General features: G+C 41.8%; 1 protein-coding gene and 1 long non-coding RNA gene across 2 annotated transcripts; both read left to right on the top strand.

Annotated features, from left to right (window-relative positions):
* The first annotated feature begins 490 nt into the window (after window positions 1–490).
* Window positions 491–15,653, top strand: sfrp5 (secreted frizzled-related protein 5). Its single transcript, XM_042501991.2, has 3 exons — window positions 491–1,482; window positions 9,028–9,105; window positions 14,067–15,653. Exons 1-3 carry the CDS (start codon window positions 924–926, stop codon window positions 14,393–14,395), a joined length of 966 nt encoding a protein of 321 aa, XP_042357925.1. The 5' UTR covers window positions 491–923; the 3' UTR covers window positions 14,396–15,653.
* Window positions 15,654–17,431: 1,778 nt separating this feature from the next.
* Window positions 17,432–20,994, top strand: LOC148187692 (uncharacterized). Its single transcript, XR_015778546.1, has 2 exons — window positions 17,432–17,530; window positions 20,492–20,994. It is a non-coding gene; the product is annotated as an uncharacterized LOC148187692 (long non-coding RNA).
* Window positions 20,995–27,750: the final 6,756 nt, after the last annotated feature.

The following is a 27,750-nucleotide window of genomic DNA, read 5'->3' as shown; positions in this document are numbered from 1 at the left end:
ACTGTTGATGCCAGCAGAGGCTCATTACACCAGACTGTTTGGAGCTGATGCAGTGAATGGCAAGCAGACATCATTTGTTACGTGTGAAGCAATTTGCAGTGAGCTTGTTGAGCCTCTGATGAATAAATGTAAAAAAGTTTATGAATATATGAGAAAAACAGTATGAGTAAGAGGGTGCCAATGTCTGCTATGAGTGTGGGAGTTTCTGACCAAAATCTTGTGCGTATTAGAGATGAATGTAAGAAACTTGACATAGTTTGCTCTCTCTCTCTCTATCTCTCTCTTGTTAACTTGTTGTAGAGGAGGGGTTTTGTCCAGGACAAGGGGTAGGAGGAGGAGTGTCCTAAAGGCCAGTGGGAGCCTCCCCTAGGGTTGCGATTGGCCAAGGCTGTGTTGAGTGAGTGCAGGGGAGGCCAGTAGGAAGGTGAGTGGTCTGGGAGCCTGCTAGGGGGGCAGGCAGCCTCAGAGAGCAGCCACCACTGCCTCTTAAAACCTAAGGTACTTCTCATTACAGCTACAGACTAATAGACAGAGAGCAGGGGAGGGCTGAAGACAGTTCTCAGAGAGGGAGAGGGAAAGAGAGTGAGAAACTGTGAACAGGGAAAGTTAGAAAATAAGCAGTCCTACTTGTGTGCTCCCTCTTCCTTGACTGCTGCCTCCCCACTTCACTACCTGAGGCGCACATACACACACACACAGGGAGGTATTTCAGGGAGGCTTAGAGGGCTGACTCTCCAGGGAAGAAGGGAATTAAACACTTTGTTTTCAATGCACGGCGTCCATACTCAGGACAAAAAAAGGGATTACAGCTTGTACGCCTGCCCCACTTGCTCCTCTCTTCTCTCTGCGTTTTGTCTTCACTGAGTCACTTTGGAGACTTTGGATACAACCTTCTTGAATTGTTGGTTCGGGCTCAGAGAGGCATGGCACACGGACAAAAGAGCCCCAGGTGGGCATTAACCCAGGGCTCCTTCAGCTTGGCACTGGGCCTGTCGCTCTTCTCCCTCCTCCTCCTCCTCCTCACTGTCTCGGCCGCAGATGAGTACGACTACTACAGCTGGCAGTCGGACAACTTCCACAATGGCCGCTTCTACACCAAGCAGCCCCAGTGTGTGGACATACCAGCTGACCTGCGCCTGTGCCACAATGTGGGCTACAAGAAGATGAGGCTGCCCAACCTCCTGGACCACGAGACCATGCCAGAGGTCAAGCAGCAGGCGGGTAGCTGGGTGCCCCTGCTGGCCAAACGGTGCCATGCCGATACCCAGGTGTTCCTGTGCTCGCTGTTTGCACCCGTGTGCCTGGACAGGCCCATCTATCCCTGCCGCTCGCTGTGTGAGGCCGTGAGGGACAGCTGTGCTCCCGTGATGGAGACCTACGGCTTTCCCTGGCCGGAGATGTTGACCTGTGATAAGTTTCCTATTGATAACGACCTCTGCATCCCCATGCAGTTCACTGGAAACCACGCGACCCAGCCACCAGGTAGGGCAGCTATGTGTACACACACCCACTCCAACACACACCCTCATTCCTCACACAGAAAATCATCTATGCACACATGCAAGGTAAAAAGAAGTGTAAAATTATTACCGAAGTATAATAATTTAACTTGTTAAAAGTTAAATTATGCATTGTACAGCATGTAAAATGTTAGCTTGACATTTTGCACAAACTCTTATTTTACTGTCCTCTTAAAATTCAAAATGTAATCTGACAGAAGCCACATAACAATCTATTTAAGTTGAATATACATTCAAATTTAAAATACAACTTTTCACAAAAGTACTCAATATTCTGTCCAATATATAGTTTATAATGTACAAATCAGTTTTTAATGATACATGATGCATTTTAGTAGGCTACATAAATACATGCATTAGCAAGTCTTTAAATGAATTAAAAATTAAACAATTACCACTAGAAAGTGGAAATTATTGCTATACAATGACTTTTCTTGTGCAGTCACAAATGCAAAACACTAGAAATAGTTGCCTCTGCGCTATAATCTTCAGGACTCCTACCAACAACATAACTAAGACAGATGAGTGTTCAAGAGCCTGCAGAGTCAGACACAGTAAGAGCCCGAAAACGGCTCATATGGTTTCACTACACTACAATGATGACAGATGAAAGTTTAAGTGAGAGACGATTCACAGCCAGTGAGAGAGGCAGGAGTGGGGAGAGGCTATAGGGGGTAAACTTCTCAAGCAAGTGGACAGTCATGACGGCTCCCTGCCATCTACGTACATACGCCTCAGGGAGGGACAGAGACAGGAGACTGACAGACTCCGATGTCCAGATCGCTCGCTGAGTTAAGATTAATGGACTGTGATGTTTGAAACATCTTAACCGAAAAGGTGACACACATGCATGCACAAATGCACCTTTATCAGCAGACATCCATCCACAACTAATCAATCAATCTAACAAGTGAGTGAATGGAGAATATTTAAAAGCTGTCATGCATGCATCTTCCAAGCTGGTCTGCAGACTACCAATAAAAGAACAACTAAACCTGAAGATGGGTGAAATAAAAAAAAGAAACTGGGGTTTCTGAGATTTGATTTACAAAAGATAGAAAATATTATAGATTTTCTTTTTTTATAGGCAAAGAGTAAGAGAGCAGACAGATGGGCCAACAGTGAGCTGTGAGAGGCTGAGTGGGAACTAAAAAGAAAGAAAAAGGTGTGTGCATGTATGCAGCTATGCAGTGCGACTACTTAAGCAGCCTCTTTACAAAAGCAGTCAGCACTGAGAGGGGGAGAGAGGGAGTCGATTAGAGTCTTTAGACAGTGGAGGGGGACAGTCCCCACTGTGTCCCAGCCTGCTAGGCCTTTGTTGGGTCTGGCAGCCAGCAGGCCAATTAGCTAGAAGGCCAATTACCGAGCTCCTACTAATTAGTCGACATGACAGGACAAGAGAGGCAGGCAGAGAATGGGAATGGCTAGAGTCTGATTGTCCCTGAGAGAGGCGAATGGAGAGGAGTGAAAGGAGAGGGAAGCGGGAGAGTAAAGAGAGGCAGGCAGAGTGTAGAATAGGAGAAAGGCTGCTTCTTGCAGCACAAAAAGTGTCTGCCTCTACGCTTTCAATAAGGACTCCAAGAAAAACGGTTTATTATTCTCATTATTCCACTTCCTGCCTTTAACCGCTTATCAGTGTTTCTTATCTGCTTTGGTTGAAATGTTCCTGTGTGTTAATATTTCATTTGATATGCATAGTAAATGTGTTTTCCTTTACTTGAGCTCCTCTTTGATGTGATGTAAAAAATGAAAGCCAAAACATAATTTCAGTCATGTCAATCAGAACAAGCTGTGTGACATATCTTTGCTTTTTATCAATAATGTTCACAGCATACTGGCATCTAAATATCTGATAAAAAAGATTGTTTCTGTGGTGATATTAATGCAGAGCTGACTTATTCCATCAGGGAAAATGGCTGCTCTGTTTTTGTAGGACGGGTATCAACTATGTGACACTTTGGCTTTGCAGAGCCATAACTCATTCTTTTACATGCTCCCTGAGAAGGAGGCGGCTTGAACTTCATCTGTCACCTCCTCAAACAGGCAACTGTTTGTTGATCCTATCTAATCAAATCATGATCACAGGCGGATAGATTACAGAGAGTGGTGCAAGATCAGTGCAAATATGTGGAGGGGTCTTTGCTATGAAGCTGTTTTATGTAGTAAGAGAAAAAAAGACAAAATTGTTGAATTACATTTTTAAAGAGTAAATCCAATACTGAATAGTTGTTACTGTAAGTTTAACAATTAAATTTAAGTGTGTGTGTTTTGTGTGTTGTGTGTGTGTGTGTGTGTGTATCTGAAACTGAGAGTGAACCCATATCACTTCCAGCCTGAAGGCTCAGTCACTGACATTTTGTTAAGATCCAGAGATTCTCAGATGTGCCGATGAGGCCATCCTGAGGACAAGCTATTGGGTCTAACACACACACACAAACACACACACACACGCACACGCATGCACGCACACGTGCACACACACACAAACACACACAGCCAGCAATAATAAAAAGCAATCTCAGCTAAGGACTGTCAGAAGTGAGCTTCTTTCTTGTCAAAGCACATGGACGCTTCTCCTCACTCAGGATCATATGAGGACTCTGGTGGTATTCCAGGTGAATCTTGGGGAGTTGGATCAATCACAGGTATTAAGTGCTGTTCTCCCTGTCCGGGAGGCCCTGATGCTATCTGAGTTATTCTGCAATTACATGATATAGCACGGTTCGAGGGCTTCTGTGGAAACTAACAGTAAAGAGTCAGATTCACTTTCCACCTCTCTGTCATAGCCAAAACTAAGAGGAACACAACCATCACCTGAGCTCAGGTTCTGTGTGTGGATGATTTTTTTTTTTTTTGGTGTGTGTGTGAGTGTGTGTGTGTGTGTGTGTGTGTGTGTGTGTGTAGCAGGGGCCCATGGGGTGTGATTATGTGAAACACAAGTCTGTAGATATTATACCAGGGAAGACAAGCAGACTGCTGACAAACGAGGGCCCAGGCATCCAGTGAGTGAAAAAAAAAAAGAAAAAAAAAAAAAAAAGCCAGCCGCTTAGTCTTTCGGGCAGAGCTCAGTTAATGCCACCCATCAACTCCAGCTTATTTAATGATGCTACCTTTAGCTGCTGTCAGCATCAGCAAATCAACAGATGTGAAAGGCGTGTGATTTTGCACATCTGTTTAAGTGCATGGGGGTAAATGCTATAAATCAAATTGCATGTTTCCACAAAAAACGCTCCTCAAGACAATATGCACGTTGTGTAGTGAAAGTTGTTGAAATTGCATGGTGCGAACGATATTGTCTGTCCTCACCACACTCATTGATGCGGCTAGTGTAAGTTACAACCGTGCTAAAGGAGACAGGCAGCACTGTCAGGTCCCCAGCAGCACAATGGGCGCTACTCATGTGGCCCTGGCTACTATATGAAAGGGAAAATGTGATCCAATGGTCTGTGCATGGAAGACTGCCTCGGCCCTTTGAGAATGTATTTTCTCTTCTGTATAGGATTCCTACAAATGCAAGGAGCGTGCTGTGTTTTAGGGGCCCAGGGACTGCCTGTGGGCCATATTTAAGTCCTCCTCTGTCCGTCTGCATGCCGCATTTAAACAGATGTTAGACCCCCCGCCATAAATCACACGCTGCATTTCATCTCCGGCACAGTACCGTTTTATGTCATAAGTGTTGCTGCTCGTAACTTAAAGGGCCCAAATGAGGCATGAGATAGTGACCCGCACATACTTTAAATGGAACGTTCTTCCCATAAAAGTCGCTGTGATGCTCAGGCTGCAGGGGACGAGGCACAGGACACAGCAGGGGATCGGATGACGATACTGTTAGATCTGGTTATCTTTTGTGTGAAGATATGTGTGAGTGTGTGTGTGTTTGTGTGTGTGTCTAAGTGTGTGTGAGAGAGAAAGAGACAGAGGAAAGAGAGCAGAAGCATGTAACTTTGCACGTACTGTCACTATGATTTCACCACGCTGTGAAATAGATTTTAAGGGAATAGAAATTTACAGTGTTTCTTTCAGAATGTTTGAAGTAAATGAAAAGGATTCTTTAATGTCATGTAACAATAAAAGGAGTATTCCTTGTGATTGGATTAGGTGGGTTTTTTTTGTCAACTAAATACAACAAATTTGGGCAATGACACTTCACATAGGGCTGGATATCTGTATGCAATACCTCAAAGGTATTGGCCAAAATAGCCCAGTACCAAGTAATATTGAAATGTCGTCAAATATTAACTGTATTTGATTCTTTTAGTACTGGTGTATGATCCCAGACCATCTCGACCCCCAGCGGGATTAGAAAACTTTCTGTTGCTGTCACCTCCATAGCTGCTCTCCAACCACCATCAGTTCAATGACTGCTTGTTATGTTTTCACATTAGTATAAAAGACTAAATAAAGAGGCACTTGCAGGAATAACTCCAGTCTCCAGTTAACAGGATCATTATTTAATCTGTAACAAGGTTAGAATGAGCTAATACAGCAGCAGCGGCTAACATCCTACAATGAACCATTAAATGGTCCCAAAAAACTCACACAGGCCCGACTCTATTGTTAAACCAGGCAATAACTGTTTTTAGCCATTTGATGCTAACAGTTAGCCCTGTCACAGTGTATGTGTGGCCAAGCAGCCTCTCTCAACTGTACCAGGTGTGGAGCTTGCACTCCTGCAGCTACAGCTACAACCTGTGATGTGGGGAAGTTAAGTGCACGGTATTTGACAGAGTCAGCTGTTCAGTGTGCCAAGAAGCCACCAAAATGTGTAAAAGTATGGCTGTACCACATGCCACTCATTATGGGTATCAAATGAAGTGATCATCATATCCCATAAGGAATTGGTGTCGATATCATTTCAAGGGCACTGGCATTGGCATCGTAATTTTTTAAAGATACCCAGCCCTACTTCTTCATGGGGCCTTTTACTCCAAAAGTGTGTCATTATTTAAAATGACTTTTTACAACTTTATCGTTAAAATTAAAGCGTTGAGAGATAAGTCTAAGACATTTCTTTTGTGATACTGAGGATCATCTGTTGCATTTTGTTATTTTTAGTCCGCATCTTTAATTTGTTAAAGATGCTTAGATGGAAAAACAGATGATGTGAAAGAGAGGTTAAAAGATACAAGACGAAAGACACAGCAGGGGCGGGAGACTGAAGTGGAGAAAGTGATATTAACCTCAGAGCTATGACTAACTGAAGTTGTGCAGTTAAATTACTGGACTCTTGCCGTATGCCATTTCCACTCTGGCTCGCTGTTTGAAGATTAACAGCAGGGCTTTCCAACAGACCACCTCCCTACTTACCCTCCTCCCATCATCCCTTTCCTCTTACCCTAAATCACTGACTCCCAACCTCCTCATCCTCCAGAATAACAGCACTGACAGACAATATTGTACTATTTGTTACTATGAATGGAAACATTTAGGTTTCTGGGATTAAGCCTACAACCCAGCAGCACGCAGATGACGAAAAGCAGCACACAAGGGGCGGTCAAGTCCAAAGTCAACCAAAGCAAGAACTTAATTTACACAACTCAATCACATGGCATGGTAAAAATTCCTACACTGTTTGAGATGATGGCTAAATACATGAATGACCTAATGTCAAAATATTTGCTGAGTAGAAAAAAAACACCACATAGAAGTGATTCCCATCAGAACATGACGGTGATTCCCCCAATGGAGACCAGCGCGTGATGAAGGCAGTCGCCGCTTAATTGATTTCTCAGTGGCATTCAAATGGTGGTTTTCGGTCCAAGCTCAACTAAGTTTCATGGAGGGGCTGCTTTCTCCTGACACATGCTCTGGCATCCACACAACTGGGCCTCCTGCCAACATACCACCCCTGTGAAACCAGAATGAATTGCCATGAAGTCTGAATAAGACGTAACAGCTTCAAGGGAATCATTCAAAACAGGCAAATCCAGAGTTTTGGCATCTCTTTATCTTTGTGTGTGTGCGTGTGTTTGTGTGTGTGTGTGTGTGTGTGTGTGTGTCTTCGTGCTCTTGTCCCAGCCTTCATGTCAGCACCAGACAATTAGAAAGCCTGAAAGGTCTCGCAGATCTCCCGCCTGTGAATGCATGGGAACCCTCAGAGGAGAAAAAAATGGCAGTTACTCTACAAGAACATGGTTCAACTCCCTCCGACACACACACGAGCACATATACATACACTCAGTGGTGGTTAGGGGGTTCACCTCCCCACGACCCAAGCAGCGAAGCATGTTAAACTTTGACCTCTCTCATTATCAGCCCAGACGCTGAGGTTTGGGCTGGGGTGATAACCTCTGAACCCTGACTTTTAACCCAGGGGCCTGCGCTGGACTGTGCTAGGATAATCCTGTGTGTGTTTGTAAGTGTGAGACGCGCAGGAAAACAGAGAGATCTGAACATATTTTGGATATTGCGGTGAGTGAATGACAGAAAAAATTAGCTCCCCTATAAGCGGACGTGCCAAAAAAAGGCTGCTTATGATATTTCTCTGCCCTGTAGGTGTATATATGTGGTGTGGGGAAGAGTTCTATACCACATCCTTCTCTCCTTGACCGTTCCTAATATTAAACCTTGTTCTCTTGATTGGCCCGAGGCTCTTTTTGGTGGATGAGTGGACTGATATTACATGTGTGTATAGCTACAACCAGTCCCTCTAGGATTACATGGGGTTTATGTAGCAATTGTCGTAATAAAGTTTTATATTAAAGAGCCTTTGGAGAAAATTGCAAGGCAGTATGAAGCATGTCTGTGTGTTTGAGAAAGAGAATGAGGTCTTTGAAAGCAAGTTTTGTAAGTGGCATGATATATAGTTTAGTCAGAATTCCATAATTAATCATATTTCCAAGCATGTTTTGGTAGTTTTCTGTTATAGAAACAAGCAAGATGTTGCAGTAAATAAACAAAAATGACTTCATGTAGGGCCTCTATTTCTCTCTCATGTTGTATGGGTGCACAATAAGAACAATCACAAAGTCCCAAATCATAGCAAGGCTAAACATGCTCCTAAGTGAAGCAGGCACGACCATAAATTTTAGGTTAAAAATAAACTGAACTTGTTGCTTCGGTTTCCCCTCGCTGTTTCACAATGTGTGGTTACTGTGTGGCCTAAGTGCCGGCCGTGTCTGTGGACTGAATCACTTTTCACCATGCTCAGCTGCTGCTGCAGCGTTTACCTTTCTGCACAGCCAAGACCACGCCTGCACCACGAAAATATACAAGGGCCAGAATAAAAACATTTTGTCCGGTGTAATTGCAGGGCAAACATCAGTCAGCTTGCTGCACTGTGTATTCGCTCTGCAGCAAATAGCCTCTGACAAGAGTAGGGGGGCTGCAAATAAGTGCTTGAAAGTGTTCAGGGCTTAACGATTTCATGCCGACACGGCTTTGGTTTTGCTGACCGCGTTTGACTAACAATGACCTTGACTCAGCCATTAGATATTACATAATCTGGCCTTAATTAAATGTGATTGAGTGTCGTTGCTAATGACGAATTATTTTTCTGTCCCCTCAGTGTCAAAGGTGTGCCCTCCATGTGACAATGAGCTGAAAGCAGACAACATCATGGAGCATTACTGCGCCAGTGACTTTGGTAAGTACCAACAGTTCAAGAGTGACATGCATACAGTACAGTAGAGGGGAGGAGGGAAAGTTTAATGCACAGCAGGGCCGCTCTGTCTTTGTGGGACCCTAAGCAGAAAAAAAGATACATCTGTAACACTCATTGCCTGCAGGTGGCACAACGGTTAAACTGCAACAGCTACTAGGCTCGTTAAACTGCACCTTGCTCGCAAAGTAGACTAAATCATCATTAGCAGGGGGTGGTGAAACTTAAGTCAAGTCGGACAGTTTCCAGCAAAGATGACCAATTTTCAGCAACCTTCAAAGAATACACAGGAAGTCACAAAAATATTTACATCCTGTTGGATCCATATGTAGGCTATCTGTAGTTTGCAGACGACATTCTATTATTATTATCAACCACACAAGAACTTTTACAGTTTAGACATTTATTGAACAACACGAGACACTTAGCCTGCAGTGCAGGTTTTAGTTGGCCTGCAAGATATTTCTAGCTATTTTTTTTACTATTCTTTTTTCAGTTAATGTAAATAAAAATCTATTTTTGCTGTTTATGCTGTTTTATTGAGAAGTAAAAATGATCCCTATTTACAAAGGATCCCTAATTATCATAAATTATATATCATTTAAGCACAGTGAACAGAGTGAGTGAGGAAAAAAAGTTGCAGAGGCAGAGACTCTGGCACCTGAACAGCAGACATTTCAATGAAGGATACTGAATTCTAGTAATATTCTGCATCTTAACAATACAATACAATACAATAGGTGTTTGCTTTTGGCCTGTTCTCCATTTACTTTCAGTTTTGACTTCTAAGGGAAAAAGTTTAGGTACCCCTGATCTTCAATTAAATATTAAAAATACTCAGAAAATTTGGATATTTTACAGGTGGGGTGTTTGTGGTTCAGTTCTTTGATTAGGCGACTGCAAAGAGTTCCCACCATGCCCTGGGCATTGCAGTCTGATGCAGGGTCTAGCTCTAATGTCTGCAGACGCCTTGATCTCATGAGGTTATCAGTGCCTACGTGCTCATGACGTCAGAACAAGTCGGGATCGAGTAGGACACAAATCTAGCTGACATGCATGGGCTAGCAAACATCAGTGATCGATTCTGCGCAGGCTCACCTCCAGTGGGCCTATTGCCTTCATTGCCTGTAAGTGGCGACACTGATTGCTAAACTGCTGCTGCAATTTTTCTTTCCTGTCTGTGGCACAGGTTAGCAACAGCTCCCATTGTAGAGAATCTGCAGCCTGAGGATTGCTCAGACAATTCTTAGTTTAATATTTATTTAAAAAAAGTGTAACTCTTTAAACAAGAAGAGCAACACGTTTGTTTTGCAAGTTATTAACAAAATAAAAGAATAATTTTATAAACACAAATATGTTTAATCATGAATATTTGAGTAAATTTGTTTTGGTATTAAATAGCAGCACAAGTTTATGTTTAACCCGTCTTCCACCAGTGTTCAAATATTGAATTGTACAGGACAGCAAAAGTAAGAGCAGGACTAATGCAAAAAATAACTGTCTCAAAAAACATCCATCACCATCAAAATATTATGCAAACAATTCTTTATGTGAAAACCTCATTGGTTGGTGGACATTCAGAAAATCTGATTTATTTCAGTACACATTTATGTGTCGGTATCTTTTCGTAAAATATATGTTTTTGAGTATTTGCAGAAAATGAACATAATGGGCACAGACAGGAACAAGCAGAGCCCACATTAATTTTGCACTGTTCCCACTGCTAGCATAACCCTTTTCTTCCCTTAAATTGGTAAATGAATATAACAGCTTCCAGTCCCCGATGTCCATTCAACACCATTTTCAAAAACTTCTACTTGCCAGCATTCCAGTTTCACCACAGTAATGACCAGCGCGCGAAGCCAGAACATAATTATTCCATTATTTCTGCTCATCGAAGCTTTTGGCTCATCATAGGCCACAGCAGCTGAATTTCTGCATGCATGGACTATTGCCCCGGTCTTTAGAGTTAATGATATACTGCTCTCCATTTTCTGTGGTCATAAGATTCTGAGCACTGAACTAGAAACAGTGACAAACTCATAACCTTGGGAGACTCATGGAGAACACGGCTTATGTTTCTGAACAGATTAGTGAGCGTAGTGTAATTGAAAATCAAATGTGAGTGGTGCTGAAAACTATATTTCTATGCTGTAGTGTCCCACAGAGGAAATGTCTGCAGTTTAAAAATTTCGCAAACTATCCTCTGGCAATCACACCTACAAAACAGCCTGAATACACAGAACATGACCTGTTATAAATCAGAAATTAATAAACGGCCAACACATCACATCCAACAACAACAACAAAATACATCACTGTGCACATCTCTCACACTCTGAGCTGCTGCCAAAAACGTCGGCTCATCCCCACAATTAATCATGACTTTATCGAGTTACAGATATTTATTTGTCTGATTAATTTCAGGATTACATATCTCAATCTCCCAAAGTGAGGGTGTATTTTTCGGGGATCAGATTCTTTCTGTTCATTCGAATGAAACATGGTTACGTGTGAAAGAAGATAGCGAGCCAAAGACAGACATTTTATTGGCTATTAATTTATAGGACTGGATGAGGATGAGTAGAGAAGTCAAGATAACTGTGACGTATGGATCTGGACATCAAGGCAAGAATGACTCCACAGTGTTATTCTATAGAGCGATTACAGCTTGATCTCACGCTACGTGAATGTTGTTACCTATTCATCTTTGGACACTTCGCCCCCCGAGAATTTTGTACCTCGTGTTTTATTACAGTCTACTTTTGATGTCTGATCCCTCCACATTCCTTGCTGTATCATCCTGCAGCCTCGCACAAATGACAAGAGCAGAGAAATAAAGGAGAGAGAGAAACGAGTCTGGCAGGGCACGAAAAATGAAGCCTACACCTGGTTGCTTGTTTTAGCTTAAAGAAAAGCTTCTTCTCCTCAAAATGACAGCACACCTCTCTCTCCTTCTCTTCCCACCTCAACGCCCCCTCTGCTCACTTTAAAGAAAGTGAGTTTGTATAAAGACGTGGGCACGGCTCGTCACAAAGATACAGGCCAGGCTGCACGGCGCGTCCCACAGCATCACTCCTGACTGAATATGAGTGGGCATTCAAAGTGAAGCGGGGAGGGAAATGATTTTATCCTTTCTATCTTTACTCAACACATACACATGAATGCACTCATTCACGAGAACACACACACGCTTAGGCACGCAATGGCAGCACACAAACACACAGCCTCAGTAAAGGGGCTGGATGTGAACCAGGATGAAGAGGCAACTCAACACACACATTCCTTCTTGAACATGCTATCGCTTCGCATGTACTGTATATGTATCAGAGTGTACCGAGGGATGTTTATGCAGGCAAGAAGTGAAATGGCGATCTTCCAGCAGGCTTGGGTACATAGCGATGCTTCATACCGACCCCGCGCCTTTGCCCGGCCCATGATTAATTTCACCTGTCAAAATGTTCACCCAGAGAATTCCTCTCTCAAATGCTTGGCAGTTCAATTTTAATCTCTCACATGTTAAACTTATAAACACGAGGCCCGACCAGAGATACAGGTCAGTACTTCATTGGGTTGATAAACCAAACTGTAACCAAATTCTCCATTTATTAAAAACAGTGTACAAGTACAAGTTTTTTTAAAATGTATATTTGGCACTTTGAGCACCACAAGCCGAGTTCCATTAAATTCAAGAGAAGACAGACATCTCTAAGGCTGATATCTCCAACACTCTGCAATTTACACCAAAAAAATGTAGATTAATAAATACTACTACAGGAAAAAAAAATTTTGATTTAGGGGTAAACTCTTGAGATTTATGACACATAGATAGAGAGAGAGAGAGAGAGAGAGAGAGAGAGAGAGAGAGAGAGAGTTAGGTCCCAAAAAATGAGGACTTGAGACATGACTTGGACTTGACTGCTGTGAGACTTGACTTACTTTAAGCTTAATTTCTTAAAGGCTTAACTTCACTTGTAACTTGGAAGCAAAACGTTAAAGTCCCAAGACATGACATGGTAAAATTCTGTAACACTAAAAACAGACAGACAAGCCTTGCAAATTGATGTAAAGAACATTTTTAACACAGTTCCATCCATCCATCCATCCATCCATCCTCTACCGCTCTTCCCGGGGAATCCCGAGGTGTTCCCAGGCCAGCTGAGACACATAGTTTCTCCAGTGTGTCCTGGGTCTTGCCCGGGGTCTCCTACCGGTGGGACATGCCCTGAACACCTCACCAGGGAGGCGTCCGGGAGAACCCTAGTTAGATGCCCGAGCCACCTCATCTGGCTCTTCTCAACGCGGAGGAGCAGCGGCTCTGCTCCGAGCTTCTCACCCTATCTCTAAGGGAGAGCCCAGCCACCCTACGGAGGAAGCTCATTTTGGCCACTTGCACCCGGTCACTACCCAAAGCTTGTGACTATAGGTGAGGGTAGGAATGAAGATCGAGCGGTAAATCGAGAGCTTTGCCTTTCGATTTTTTAACGCAGTTGTACGTGTAAAATTGCGTGTCATTTAACGGTCAGTATTCAGAGATATAAAGTCTTGCATCTTGACTTGCAATTTGCCTATAGCCACGTGCAACTTGTACTCACAAAATTGAAACTTGAACTTGCTTCAAAAAGAGGTTGTAACTCCAAAAACATGTCCCCCATTTCATTTATGCCCCCCCCCCCCTTAACTCAGAAACACAAACATACACACAGGATGCAGTTTTTATACGCTGCAGGAGAGTTTAAATGATGATACTCAGGAGAGGTGTAAACTAGCTGCTTCTTTGGCTCAGCACCGAGTGCAGTGCTGGTTTGCAGGAGGAAGAAATGTCAGCGGCTCAAAGCAGAAAGGAGCAGGGGAATCAGAGTGACACATTAACAGCTTTAGGGTATAAAATCTGTGTTTTACAGAATTAAAGTTGAGTTACAATGTCTCTTCATCTTCTCATGCAGCCCTTAAGATGAAAATCAAAGAGGTGAAGAAGGAAAAGGGTGACCGGAAGCTGATCGCAGCACAAAAGAAGAAGAAAGTGCTGAAGCAGGGGGTGTTAAGGAAGAAAGACCTGAAGAAACTGACCCTGTACATCAAGAACGGTGCAAACTGCCCGTGCTCCCAGCTGGACAGCCTGAGCTCCAACTTCCTCATCATGGGCCGCAAAGTGGACCAGCAGCTGCTGCTCATGTCCATTCACAAGTGGGACAAGAAGAGCAAGGAGCTCAAATTCGCCATCAAGTACATGAAGTCCCATCAGTGCCCCACCTACCACACCGTCTTCCAGTGACGCGGCTCGCTCCCCACATTCCACCCTGTTCCACATTTATCTTAATTCTGCGTCCCAGAGCCCTGCACAATCTTTTACTAGCCCCACTACATAGTCCTACAAGGGAACGCAGGGCAGCCAAGCTCTTATTTTCTCAGCTTTAACATGAATCAGGTTGTCAGGGGGATCGTCCTGATCTGCTTAGATGAATCAGACATGTTAATGTTAGAGAAGGGAAAAGCTGCAGCTCCCTCCTAAAAAATAAAAGCCCCAAAGAAACCACAGATTTTATAACAATTTGGGTTTTTTAATTTTATTTCTCAAAGCAAGACATTTTGATCGACCCCCTGTGATTTAATAGAATCCTCCTTAACCACTTCCTTTTCTGATATAGTAGAACAAATCACTTGTATATCTTACAGCAACTTTATCAAGTCAGTGGCGTTAAGAAACCTAAAGATTTAAGGTAACTATTGGAGGGAAAACATGCTTGATAATGTGATGATTATAAATGACAGAATGGAAAGGAGCTGAGTGAAGGGAGGGTTTGTTTCAGTGTAAAAAGAGCTGAGAGAAATGACACGCTACAGTAAATGTGGGCTGTGCAACGGGCCAGCGCACTCATTGGCACAGAGCTCCCAGGAACGACATCAAAGCAGAGAAATGTAGATGATCCACTTAACTGTATGTTTTAATAATGTAAAAATTAGGTAATTCAGACCAATACTAGATGATTAGAAAACTGGGCTTTTTTCTTTTATCCCTGCCGGGAAAGAAGACCGATGGAACGAGACAGACTGGCGGATTGGATGATGCTTTCACCGACTTTGTACAGCACCATTTTTTGTGGCCTGAAAGAGGGAAACTTGAATATTTTTTGCTTTTTCAATTGGAGAGAGAAGGAGGTTTAAGGTCAAGAAGACATCTTCCTGAAAACAAGTGGAGAATAAAAGAGAAAGAAAGAGAGAGAAAGAGACTCTGGACAGAACCAACAATGTTGGGTTGATAAGTCTCTGGTACTCGCTGTTTTTCACTATCACTCTTTTTTTGTACTTAAATGTTTGAATTTGCTTCAGTTAAACTTCTATTGTATGAAAGCAGGAATCATACATACAGACATAGCACCTGAATTCATTGTTGCCGTAGCAATAAAAGATGAAAATTTAACTTTGACAATATTTTCTAATCAGTTAACCTGTAAGTAGTTCTGTTACTGAAATACATCTTTGTTTTACAAAAAAGTAAATGAATAAAATATATTTGAAATTTTTATAAAGAATATTTCTTTTAAATGTGCCATTTCTTTTTCAGTATGATTAAACCATGAAGTGCACACATCATTTCAGCTTTGATGGGGTGGGTTGGGTGCATATGTGAAATAGGTGTTTTGGGAGTTCTCTGCAATAATAAAAAAAAAAAAAAAACAATCAATATGCCTACTTGTGGTGAGGTTTTATGCATCAAATCATTTTCTGCATCAATCTATAGTGTCTTTATTTTCTTCTTCTTTCTTTAAAAGTCCTCTGCTACTTTCATATTTCTATTGGGGAAACAAATTAGGGGTGGAAGCAACAAAAAAAATCAATGCATTATAGTATTGCAGTATTTTGATTGATTTTTGTAGTACTTAAATCATTAATATTGCAAATACAAATTCCAGTAGCCTACCAAAACAGTAAAAGCAATTGCTTTATCAGTCCGCAAAGTAATTTTGCTGCAATAAAAATGACTGAGTGAGATGAAAAGACTGAAAACTTTATAAGATAAAGTGTTGACAAAGTTTTTCCTTTATTTACAGTTGAAAAAAATGAATGAATCGCAGTATATCCCAATATCACAATACTCAACATATTGCAAAACACTTTAAACCATAATAATATTGTATTGTGACTATATTATCATTATAATATATCAGGGGGCCTCTTGTGATTCCCAACCCCAGGACAAATGCACATGATCAAAAGACGTTCTCATTTGATTCCATGCAGAGCTACATACCCTCCAGGGTATGCCGCTAAATTATTAAATAAAACATTGGTTTTTTTTTAATATAAATTGATCTGATGAACAATATCTACAATTTTAGACATTACATTTACTGTTCTCTTTTAAGTCCAGTTTTGGGACTGCAAGAGAGCACATGGCCTGACGTGCACCCTCATTAATACTTTCAATGGGGAAAAAAAAAAAGAGTTACGCTCCCTGCAATGCCAAAATCTTCCAGATCCACACTGAGAACGGATTTACACAAAGCCAAAGCTACAAAAGCACCAGTATTTAATGTTAAAGAGTAAAGGGGTGATGCAAACAGACAGCAGGCTACGAAGTAACTGACCAACTTTATCACAACCACCCCAAATTTAATCACTACAGTCGCACACAAAAGTAATTCTCTGCAATAAAAAGATTTGGCATCTTTGTTCTCCAAAATAAAAGATGGATCAGCTGTGACACTGTACAATGCTTATTGTCTTCCACCCATATTTCCCGAAATGTGGGGACTTTGGGAGGCTGCTCGCAGTGTGAATGCCAGGAGAGTGATGACCTATTTCCAGCTGATTATGGAGATAGTGCACACTCTGTCTCTTGACAGTGGAATGACAGAGGCAGGAGGGAAGAGGGATGACGGGAATAGAGGCGTGTGGGACAATGCTGCTTTCATCGGAGACTTTGAAACCTAAAAATGTTCTGAGTGATGAAATCTTTGCTGTTTTGGGTTGACCAGAGTTGAATTAGCTCTCATGAAGTATTTGCTTACAGCTGGAAGTTGAAATGAAACAAAAGAAGAAATGCCTCTTACAGATCACATTTGCTAGACATTTTTGTCCATCTGTTTAACAATTAATACTAAATGAATGTATACAAATTATCAATTTATTCATATTCTCATATCAAAATGAATCATGTTTTCTTCCATTAAAAGCTTTCGTAAGATCGTACTTATTAATTTCAACCATTAATATCACAACATCCACCAATCAATCAGTCTACAACTTTTTGTGGCACAGAGCTAGTTAGCTAAATGTTTCAACCCTGAGTGAAATTTTTGCATCTGTAGGCACCACAAGCTCAACAACTCAACGTCAGTGCTGTGCAGGGACAGAGCAAAAGAGGAGAGGGCTGGAAGAAAAGTGAGAAAAGCCATAGCACTACATGGTAAGTTCTGAAAATATTTATGTCACTTGATTCCAGCTCTCATTGTACTTTGCTGCTAACCAAGTTGCATTAATGTTAGTGCACACTGCCGTCCCCAGTTTATGCACAATGCAAAAGTTCTCATCACACTTGGTCTGAACACAAGGGCAAGGTTTTATTAAAAAAAAAAAGATGTGGTAAATGAGTGAACTCAAAGTGGTGGGAAGGTGAAAATGGAGACAGGGAAGAAACTTGGCTGCACCCTACAGACACCCATCAGCACCTCCTCAAAGGTCACTTAGTGGAGTTAATATGGGCCTGATGAGGGACCAGCTACACACACAGAAATACACACACATACACACAAAAGGCATGCATGTTGGAATAAATATGACTGCAAGCTGCCATTGTCTCAATTTCATCAAATGAGGTTTTAAACAAGTGCCGATTTGATTTTCATCATCATACATGAACTATAACACTGACTGGCTAAATAAAAGTAGTGCAGAAAAGGCATCGCCACCACAAACACACACACACACACACACACACACACACACACACACACACACACACAGTAGAAGAATGGCTACATTGTCTGTTTTTATTGCACTGCGCTGATAAGCAGCACCTTTTTCACAGTTGAATAGGGGCCGTCTGTCTGGCTGTCACCTGCAGGCAGGCACACACACACACACACACACACACAAAAAAAACCCCTCAACAGTCACTCACACAGTGTAGAAAATATCCATCTGAAAATGTCACACATTATATACTGCACATTTAAGGAGTTAATGTTACAATTTGCTATTTCAGTCAAAGGGACAGTCTGATCAAAGATCAAAAACAGATATTTTCCCTCTCACCTGTTGTCTTATTTATCAGTCTAGATTGTTTTGGAGTGAGTTGCTGAGTGTTGGAGATATCTGCCATAGAGATGTTGTCCTTCTCCTAAATATAATGGAACTAGATGGCACTCGGCTTGTTGTGTTGAAAGCACCAAGAATACATTTGAAAAACTCAACAGCAATGTCTCTTTCCAGAAATCATGACCTGGTTACTCAAGATAATCAGCAGAACTTCATGTTGTAACTTTTTTTTTCTACCAAATGAAGGAAGTGTGCATCTAATGCCAGCTCACCCAGCACCAGTGAGCTCGCTCACTTCACAGGGTGGTGTAGATGAGTAGAGCACCATCTAGCTCCATTATATTGGAGAGAAAGCAGACATCTCTACAGCCGTTATCTCTAACACTCAGAAACTCACATCAAAACTATCTACACTGATAAATAGCACTACAGGTGAGAGGGAAAATATGTATTTTTGATTTTGATGTGAACTGTCCCTTTAAAATACATTCCTTCACCCACCCACTTGTCCTACTTTAAGTGGTGATTCTCTGTATTTTCCATAACTTCTGATTAAACCCAGTGAGACGGGTGTGATCAACTTACAACCCCTAATTTTAGTATCAGAGAAAATATTTTTCTTGTGTGATGAAGGTCATTTGGGAAATGAGCTGATGAAACCTGAATGACTGTTTTGTAAAATTACATTAAATGTATTTATTTTATTTTTTTTACACATACTGACACTGAAAATAGTGGCTGAGATGCTGGATATTTTTCCTGCTAATGTTAACTCTCTTCATCTATGAGACTTTATTTGATGTCTTTATGTACAGTGAAAGAACAATAAATATCAAGTGATCCAATATTCAATATTAGATTTTGTAACTACACTCCAATTTCAGGAAGGGTGGAGAGCGCCTGGAAGGAAGCCCTCGCTCTCTGATTCAGGGCAAATGACAAAAAGAGCCGAACATTTACTGCTGACGTTTTAAACTTCATTGTCTTTGGATAACAGATTGTGCATTGGCAAGAAATCGCATTTTTCTTAAAACAAGTAAAAAGGTTGTAAATTACTGAAATTGTTACCAGTTCATTTATAAAAACAAGCCAGATTCAAAAGATCATTTTATTTCTCTGTAGGAAATGTTACTTCATCAGGAAAAATCGGACTAATAGATTTTTCTTTAATCTTCTTTTGACTTAAAAATTAATGCCGACATGAACACACATGCGCTCATACACACAATAATCATATTTGACTAGTCTACCTCAACAGAAAGAGACTATTATATAAGGTTCTGGAGGGTCAGAAGAATTTCTATTAGTTGCAGCATGCCTCTCTCTACCCGCCACACAAGGTACCATTAAAACAGCATTAGACAGTAAGCCAACATCCTTCTGGTCTGAAGAACTGGACCACCTGTCTGCAGGAAGAGCGGACAGAGTGAGTTGTACAATTATTTCAAAGAAGAGAGTGAGAGAGGGTGGAAACAGCAGCACATGGACAGAGGACTGTACTGGCTCCGAGCCTTGGCCTGCCTTGCTCAGTAAAATGCATTAAAGATGTTGCGTTCTGTTATGTGCGTGTGTTTTAGTGTGTGTGTGTGTGTGTGTGTGTGTGTGTGTGTGTGTGTGTGTGTGTGTTTGCCGATGTGCATAACTGTGCCGTGTAGACTCTCTTTAAAAAGCCTAGAGCAAGCCAGGGAATCATTTTCTCCCTATAATAAAGTCAGAGAAACTTTTCTACATGTGGTGCACACACAGCGAGAAGGCCGCCTTCCACAACACTGCTCTCATTTGCATTCATACTTGCTTGAGCTAAAACAGCCAGTTTCAGCTAGCTGGGTCATTTTCTCAGTCGTGATGCATATGAATGATCAAACAGGGCTCTTTCAGAAATGTCATTCTTAAAGTAGTGCAATGTGGAGGTTCAGCCATTAGACGACGCCTTTGGAATATGAAATCGCTGCTTTTAGAGTCAGAGGGATAATTTGCTGCTCTCTGTGAAACCATTACACTAATGTGTCACTTTACATCTTGTTAAATGACTTTATACTGAAGAATAAGTGAGTTAGTGAGTGCTTTCCATTTAATTAATTATGCTTCCTCTCTCTGTTCTGTTTTCCAGCTCTTCTCTATTCCCACCCTTGAAAGCAGAGTGGCCAATCATAGTGCGGTCAGACAGCTGTGCTCAGTAGACGTTTCATTTACGTTTCAGATTTTCTTCAGGCTGTGCTTTGTGAATTTCAGGCTTAACATTGTGCCTGGGGCACGTGTAATAATAATACTCATCACCTAGAGAGATTAGAAGGAGATTTACCTTAAACGGTAAATGATACCAGGAGGCAACGTCCAGAGCAATGTGGAAGTGCCAAAAACTGCAGTTCCCTGAATATATGTCTATAATTTCATTAAGTCTATCCCATCCAATTCATTTATAAAGCAACGACAAAGCTGACCAAAGTGCATTCAAATAAATACATTGAAAAATAAAGTCTATGTATGACACACTACTAACTTAGCACTTCTATGCTACGCTAGCTACTAAAGGTAACATATACTGAATGTTTACACATGCTGCTCCTAATTTGTAATGATTCTATAGCGAATAAAGACCTACTCTACTTTAAAGGAACAGTGCTGCCCCTTAATTTCACAGTGTTCAATCATCAGGTAATGTGTTAGTTCACTTTAATACTTTGATCTGTTGGCTTTAGCTCCTATCTTTATCTTTTTGACCAGTTCTGCTGCTAAGTCAGCAAAAGCAACCCTGAGTGCCATAGTCCACTCTGGCACAAACCGTTCTTAAATTAAGAGCCCTGTCGGACTGTACCATTTGGTTTTTCAGAGCACCACACCCTCGGAGCAGCAGAGAGCCAAGCAGAGTAAATGTGTGATTTACTAAACCATTTGTTAATCCCTATAGAAATAGAAGGCTGTGGTTTTTTTTAAACAATCTCCTTTTTTAGTGTAGAGCCTCAGCTCCCATCTATGAACATACCCCGAGGTTTTGAGAGAGAAACCACACGTGTCTCCTACGCTGATGCTTTGAGACAAATTGCAATCTGATGACTTGAACCAATTCTGAGAGATCCAAATTGCAACCATCCCTCAGGTGGGTTGGACCAATCAAACTGCAGTCTGTCTCTAATACCTCTTGGCTCTATTCACACTTTTCTATCCCATCCATCAAAGATGCATGAAGTGGCTGAGTGAGAAGGGAGTACTAAGTGACAGACAATTGTAGCCTTTACTCTTCGTGGTACTGATCTGTGTCCCACACTGACAGTGACACAATGACACTGTGACAATGACATTCAAAGCCTGTCAGCTGGCCTGTTGCACCAGGGTGATAAGGTTAGATCCACACACACACACACACACACACACACACACACACACACACACACACACACACACACACACACACACACGCACACACACACACACAAACAACCTGGGCAAAAGAGGGCAGGGGGACAGAAGAGGCTAGAGGGAAAGAATGACGGGGGGAGAAGGGACTGGATAAGAAAACACCCAAGCTGCTCTCAGGGGACGTTGGCTCTCGGAAACAATCACATTGGCCTCAGTGTCTCCTCTGCAGTGGAAAATGAATAAATTAATAGGTGGAGTAGAAGGCCTCCCATGGGCAGGGCGCTGAAGCCATCTGTGAAGGCCATCAGTGTGTCCCAAACCTGCTGTTTCCCTACTGAAGCAACATGTCAGTCTGGAGATTTACAGCCGCCCGGAAAGCACAGACACACACACACACACACACACACACACATATACACACCCACACACTGACACCATCGCACACACAAACATCAAAGAGCATATACTTATAGGTGCAGCCAAACACGCATCCACGTGTATTTACACAGAGGGAGTGCCAGGATGCAAAGCCCCAGACAAAACAAATACTGGAACCAACACATAAGCGGAAACAAAAGTTCTTACTTTTCACACACCCACATGTATGGACAAACACTTGGCTGGTGCGCAGATTTACACTCGCTTGGAAACACAAGCATCAGCCAATAAATAAATCAGTTTCCCTGGGGACCTATTGACCTCCCTTTCTCTCTTTTGGTCGCACACACAACGGCAGAGGTCAAGGTCAGGCAGGGATGAGCGAAGGGTCAGAGGGAGGTCAAAGTGTGTTGGTGTGTGTGTATGTGTGTGTGTGTGTGTGGGCAAGCAGGCTGATAAAACTGTGCAGAATCAAAGGCAGTCAGGTCATGAACTCTGACCCCATCAGACCCCGGGAGAACAGGCGGTCTCATCAGGTGGGACAGTTGCCACTAATTAGACATAATCTCACATCTCCTACATGTCAGGGTCTTTTCACGCAGGGCAGGGAAATCACTGTGGTGCAGGGAGGCTGTTTTGGTGGCATTCAGATATTGTTAGGTGGAAATAGTCCCTGTGCATTCCTCCTTCACTGGAGAACTGAAGATAATGGGCCCTTAAAAGCTTCACATATCAGCTGTTTAGAGTGTTGAATGATTTTTGCTCTGATTTTCGGGGGGCTTCATTTCAGTGCGTAATTGTGGGTATTGCATGATATTTAAACAATTCTTGCAATTCTTTAACTTATAATGGGGAAATCCTAACACACATTTATACCCATGTTTTATCAAATTTAGCCAAACTTTGCACTAGTGTGTAAAGAATTTCCGCCGTTAAAAACACAACTGGAGTGCTCTCTCTCCCTCTCTCTACAAGGCCGCGAGCCCCCTCTGCTGCTGCAGTGTCTCTCGCAATCACGTACAGACAGGTTTCAATGATTTGAAGTTGAAGCACAGACGGTGTGGACATAGCTAACATGATGTCACTCACTGGCTTGTGATTCTTCTTCTGAAGCTGAGAGTTCAGCATTTCAGCTGTCACTATCTTGTTTTGTCGGAGCCAGAAATGACCAGATTTGGACAAGACGGTGGAGCTATGGAGGAGCGAGGAGTGGCTCTGTCTCACAGACAGCCTGTCAAAGTGTCAAACGGGTAAACGCCCTTCCCGTGCAGGTGTCATGACTATTTAAATAATCTATAGAGACCAAAACCAGCCTTGAGGCAGCCTCAAGTGGCCATTAGAGGAACTGCAGTTTTTGGCACTTCATGTTGGTTTTATTTGGCAGCCCTGGACGTTGCCATTTAAATTGAAGACATGGAAGTTTAATGGGCTGCAGACACAACCTAAAATACCAATGTAAACAGCAGTGCAAGAGATGTGAACATTAAACCTAAGGATTGATTAATCCTAAGGATTCTTTGAAAATGTAACAGTAATGCCGCTGAATTAAGCAGCAGTACAAAGACAAGCCTAACTGGCTCAGAGTACAAAAACTTAACAATGGTGAAATTAGGTACTACTTTTATATATTTATGGTTGTGCACCTTTAACCAGCCAATGAAACATCAACTTGAAGTCGCCACTCAGATAAAGTTTCTCATACAGCAAGCAAAGAGAAAGAATAGCGCATGGAAACAAGAGACCAAAGATTATAGCACTGTATATAGTTTAAATAATAAAGAGGAGAGCAACTAAATACATAAGTCTTTGGTTCCCGTAGAGACTCCTGAAGAATTTGGCAAATTTTTATCAATGCGTTGGATTTGGTCAGGCTTATGTAGTGTGTTCTTGTCCAAGATTTACCAAAAGTGACGTGTATGCTGGCGAAAAACATCTGAGGGTTTTGCTCAAAGAAGAAGAAAGAGGATGAGCTGGAAGAGAATTTGCTTTAAATTTGAATAAATGAGAAAACACAAGGAAATTAAGTGGTTGTATCCAAATTGTAGACAGACAATGCATTATTAAGTCACTGAGAACTTTATAATTGACTCATTTGAGTTTTTTTTGTCTGTCAGTAATCAGTAGATCCACTAATCGTTTCAGCATTTTACGCCATCATGACAGAAAAGCTGGATTTACTTACACAAGTGTTCTCATCTTAATCGGCCTTGTTGGATGAGATTTAAAGCTCTATTTAAGGCTGTTTCTGCCTTCTGCTCTGCCTTTCTCCCAGTCTGCACCTTTTCTCACTCATCTTTTTCTTCACTGACGACAGGCCACAGTTCATGCTTTCCTCACTCTCAGACAATAACTTCTCTCATTGTTTCATTATTACTGACCTCTTTCTGCACCTCACCACATCTCCTCTGCCAGGCCTCGTTTATAATAAATCCCAGGATATCATCACTGGGCCACTGAGATGACAAAACACTCATTTGTCCTGTAAGTACAGGACTGAGGATATTCCTCACAGCTGGATACGTGTGCGGCATTCAATTAGCAACCTCGCAATCGCATCGCTGGAAAATAATATGCTTGTTTTTGCACAGAAGCCGAAATGATGCGATTACTTATGTCTTTCAGGTTGACAAAACAAGGAAAATGAGGTTTTAATGATTTAGTGTAAGCAGCATAGCTCCATATCTCTAGTCATGACTCAGGATGGCTCCAAAATGTGTTTAGAATTTTTCATACGCAAATGACACATCAAATTTTACAATAAATCAGAAAGACCTAGAAATTCTAGAGGGCATTTTTACATAAAGCAACTGCAATAAATATTCACACAAATCTGCAATAACCAAAGTCCTTAAATGTCTCCTGCTGGTATTTGTCCTTGGTGTGAATACAGACTGCACAGGCTTAATTATCTGATTCCTTTCCATGAGCAGATTGCTCGTCCAAAAAACGGTCTGTACTTTCCCCCACTGCCTAAAACAATAACCCCACCAAACACAGCTCCAACGAGCCAGTTTCAGAGCAATCGTTCTTCAGCTTTTGAAGTGTTTATGGACATTAATGATCCAACATTTCAAAAGAGCAGCACATGTTTGGCATAGCCGAACACTTGGGCAAGAGGAGAAAGCATGTTTCGATGGAAAATATTTAATCAGAAGTGTGGGATGTGAGGGTTGTGCGGTCTGGGTCGGGTGAGTTCCCCTGGGATGTCAAAACATCAACTGTCCCACCGCAGGGACATCTAAAACATACAATAAAAAACAGGCGTTTGAGTGGAAATAAGAGCATCTTATTGACGATTATGAATGCAGATGTCAGGTGTACAGATGTCGTGATGCTCCTGTCACATGTCAGCTGGGGAGGAAAACATATGGAATTCTTTCTGCATTCTGAATTTCTTTTGCACCAGTTGGTTTTGTTGGGGGAAGAGATGCACATCTTCTAAATATTGAGGGGGTCGTGTCTCCTGTGTGTGTGAAACACCATCTACGTCAGAAACCACCGGCAAAAGTGCAGAGGGCGAGACCAACACAGCTAACCATGCTACAGCTGCAGCTGACTTAGCAGCTACAGGTTAGCGTTAACAAAAGAAGGCCCGAAAATATTCAGAGGATTATCTGAAGATCAGCTATGTTTTATACAGTATTTCTAGTACGGGGTCCCTGCTCTGTCTCTCTTTTAGCTAAGGGGTCTTTAGGGTTAAAAACTTTGAAAATCCCTGGTGTAAGTCATTTGTCAAGCAAATATGTCCTGAAATTGTTGTTTTTTTTTCTCTGTATCATTGTGAGTTTAATAACTTTGGAACTGTTGGTTGTACAAAAGAAACAGTTTGAAGATGTCACTTTAGGCCATGGGAAATTGTAATGGATATTTTCCTGACATTTTAGAATCCTATTATTAAAAACAGAATTAATCAATTATAAACATTTTTTGCAGTCATAGACAGAAGGACAGGGGGCATGCAGATGGATAAACAGATAAAAACAGGGCACAAGGAAAACACAGCTCTGTATTCCACCACACAGTTCTTGCGGTCGTCTAGCAGGACTGAGCCAGATGTAAATGATTTACGCTGCTTTTTTTGTCCTCCGCTCAGCTTACATGATTTTGGAAACTTGTGATCCTCTCAAACATGTACTGGATGAAGGGAATGAACCCAATTCACTATCTGCCATAAATGGATTGTTTCTCACATGTTCTGCATACTGATCTCTGGCCAAGACAAGCACAAGTTCAATCAGTTCAGTGAGCCGATTCTCCATCCATCGAACATCATTTCCCTCTGTGGCTGCCTCTGTCCAGATATTTATTTATTTGACTTTCTTAGTCATTCTCTTTTTGTCTCATCTAAACTGTAATCTGTTTATCCATGCATTTCTATGTCTCTGTTTCATAGATCAGAGTTCAAGGGATGACAGACATGGGACAGAGCTCCACTTGAGAATTTTAGGACACACAGAGAGGACACAGACACAAGCTTTCACCACACATCAGTCAGCTTCCATGAGGCCACACTGAAACGATGCAAAAGCTGGTGGCTGTGTTTCAAGCATGCAAAAGTCACGTAACTGTCTGTCTGTGTAGGATGCAGTGTCACTGCTTGGGCGCAAGACATTTTTGACATGAAAAAAACCAATATGGGGCATAAAGGAAAAAAAAATAAACACAAAGAAGGCTGAAACCCTGACCTCTTATGTCCAAGCATGTCTCGGTGATGATGCTCATTCACACTGGCAGGCATCAGTACCACATTCATTTCCACAAACCTTTAATTTATATAAATTTCATTGAGAAGTGGTGGGAAAATCTGATTTTTTTTCTTGAAAAACCCCAACTCATGTGTGGTAAAAACACACCAGATGAAGCTAATATGGTGGAACAGACCCTCCGCATGTCCACATGTTTCATGTGCAGATACAGCAAAGGCAAGTGCAGCTGAAAGCACTTATATCAATCATATACTGATGAAGTCACTGCTCCGTGGATTGCTTAAATAACTTAAATGACATGCAAAAGCACTGAAGTCGGCGCATGGTGACAGAGTTAGTTTGGACTGCACATCAAGATGAAGAGAAGTTTCTCAAGTCATTGTGGGTACTTTAACTTGTTTTCCCATAATAAGTCAAGGGTACACTTAAATCACCATGCAGTTCTTTAACTAACACAATGTTCTTGAGTTTTCTTGTTCCATAACATAGTTGTGTCTTTAGGTGAGTGAGGGATGGTGCTAAATAAGCAGCAAGGATTTTGTAGCTTATAAACTTTGAAAACACGAAGCCCTGAAGGCCAGGTACTGTATATGGATGTGTCTTTTCTTGATGACCGTGTCTCCCTCTCCTCTCCTTTAATGCAGCTTTCATTATGTTGCATGGTACAGATTTCTCTCCCTCTCACACAGTGTCTGCACCCCACCCCTCCTCCTCCTCAGAGGGATGAAGTATTTGTTTAGACAGACTCAGTGAGATCACAGTCACTGAGAGGGAGTGGGTGCAGCTCTCCAAACCGCAGAGTGGGACATTACACTGCTTTTTTAATTACAGTGCACCACACAATGTGCTTTATGATGGATCCAAACGTATCCAAGAACCTGCATTACATGCGGTACAACTGCAAAGCTTTTGCAGAACAGGAGCAGGT

Source organism: Plectropomus leopardus, chromosome 13 (assembly GCF_026936395.1).
Source record: "Plectropomus leopardus strain MGB_pleo_1.0 chromosome 13, ASM2693639v1, whole genome shotgun sequence".
Taxonomy (NCBI): Eukaryota; Metazoa; Chordata; class Actinopteri; order Perciformes; family Serranidae; genus Plectropomus; species Plectropomus leopardus.
This window is presented reverse-complemented; position numbering and strand designations above follow the sequence as displayed.

Bases quoted from the DNA above. Each gene is read 5' to 3' on its own strand.
- sfrp5 (XM_042501991.2), top strand. From the start codon at position 924: ATGGCACACGGACAAAAGAGCCCCAGGTGGGCATTAACCCAGGGCTCC. The intron at 1,483-9,027 runs GTAGGGCAGCTA...CTGTCCCCTCAG, and splicing joins CCACGCGACCCAGCCACCAG to TGTCAAAGGTGTGCCCTCCA. The intron at 9,106-14,066 runs GTAAGTACCAAC...CTTCTCATGCAG, and splicing joins TTACTGCGCCAGTGACTTTG to CCCTTAAGATGAAAATCAAA.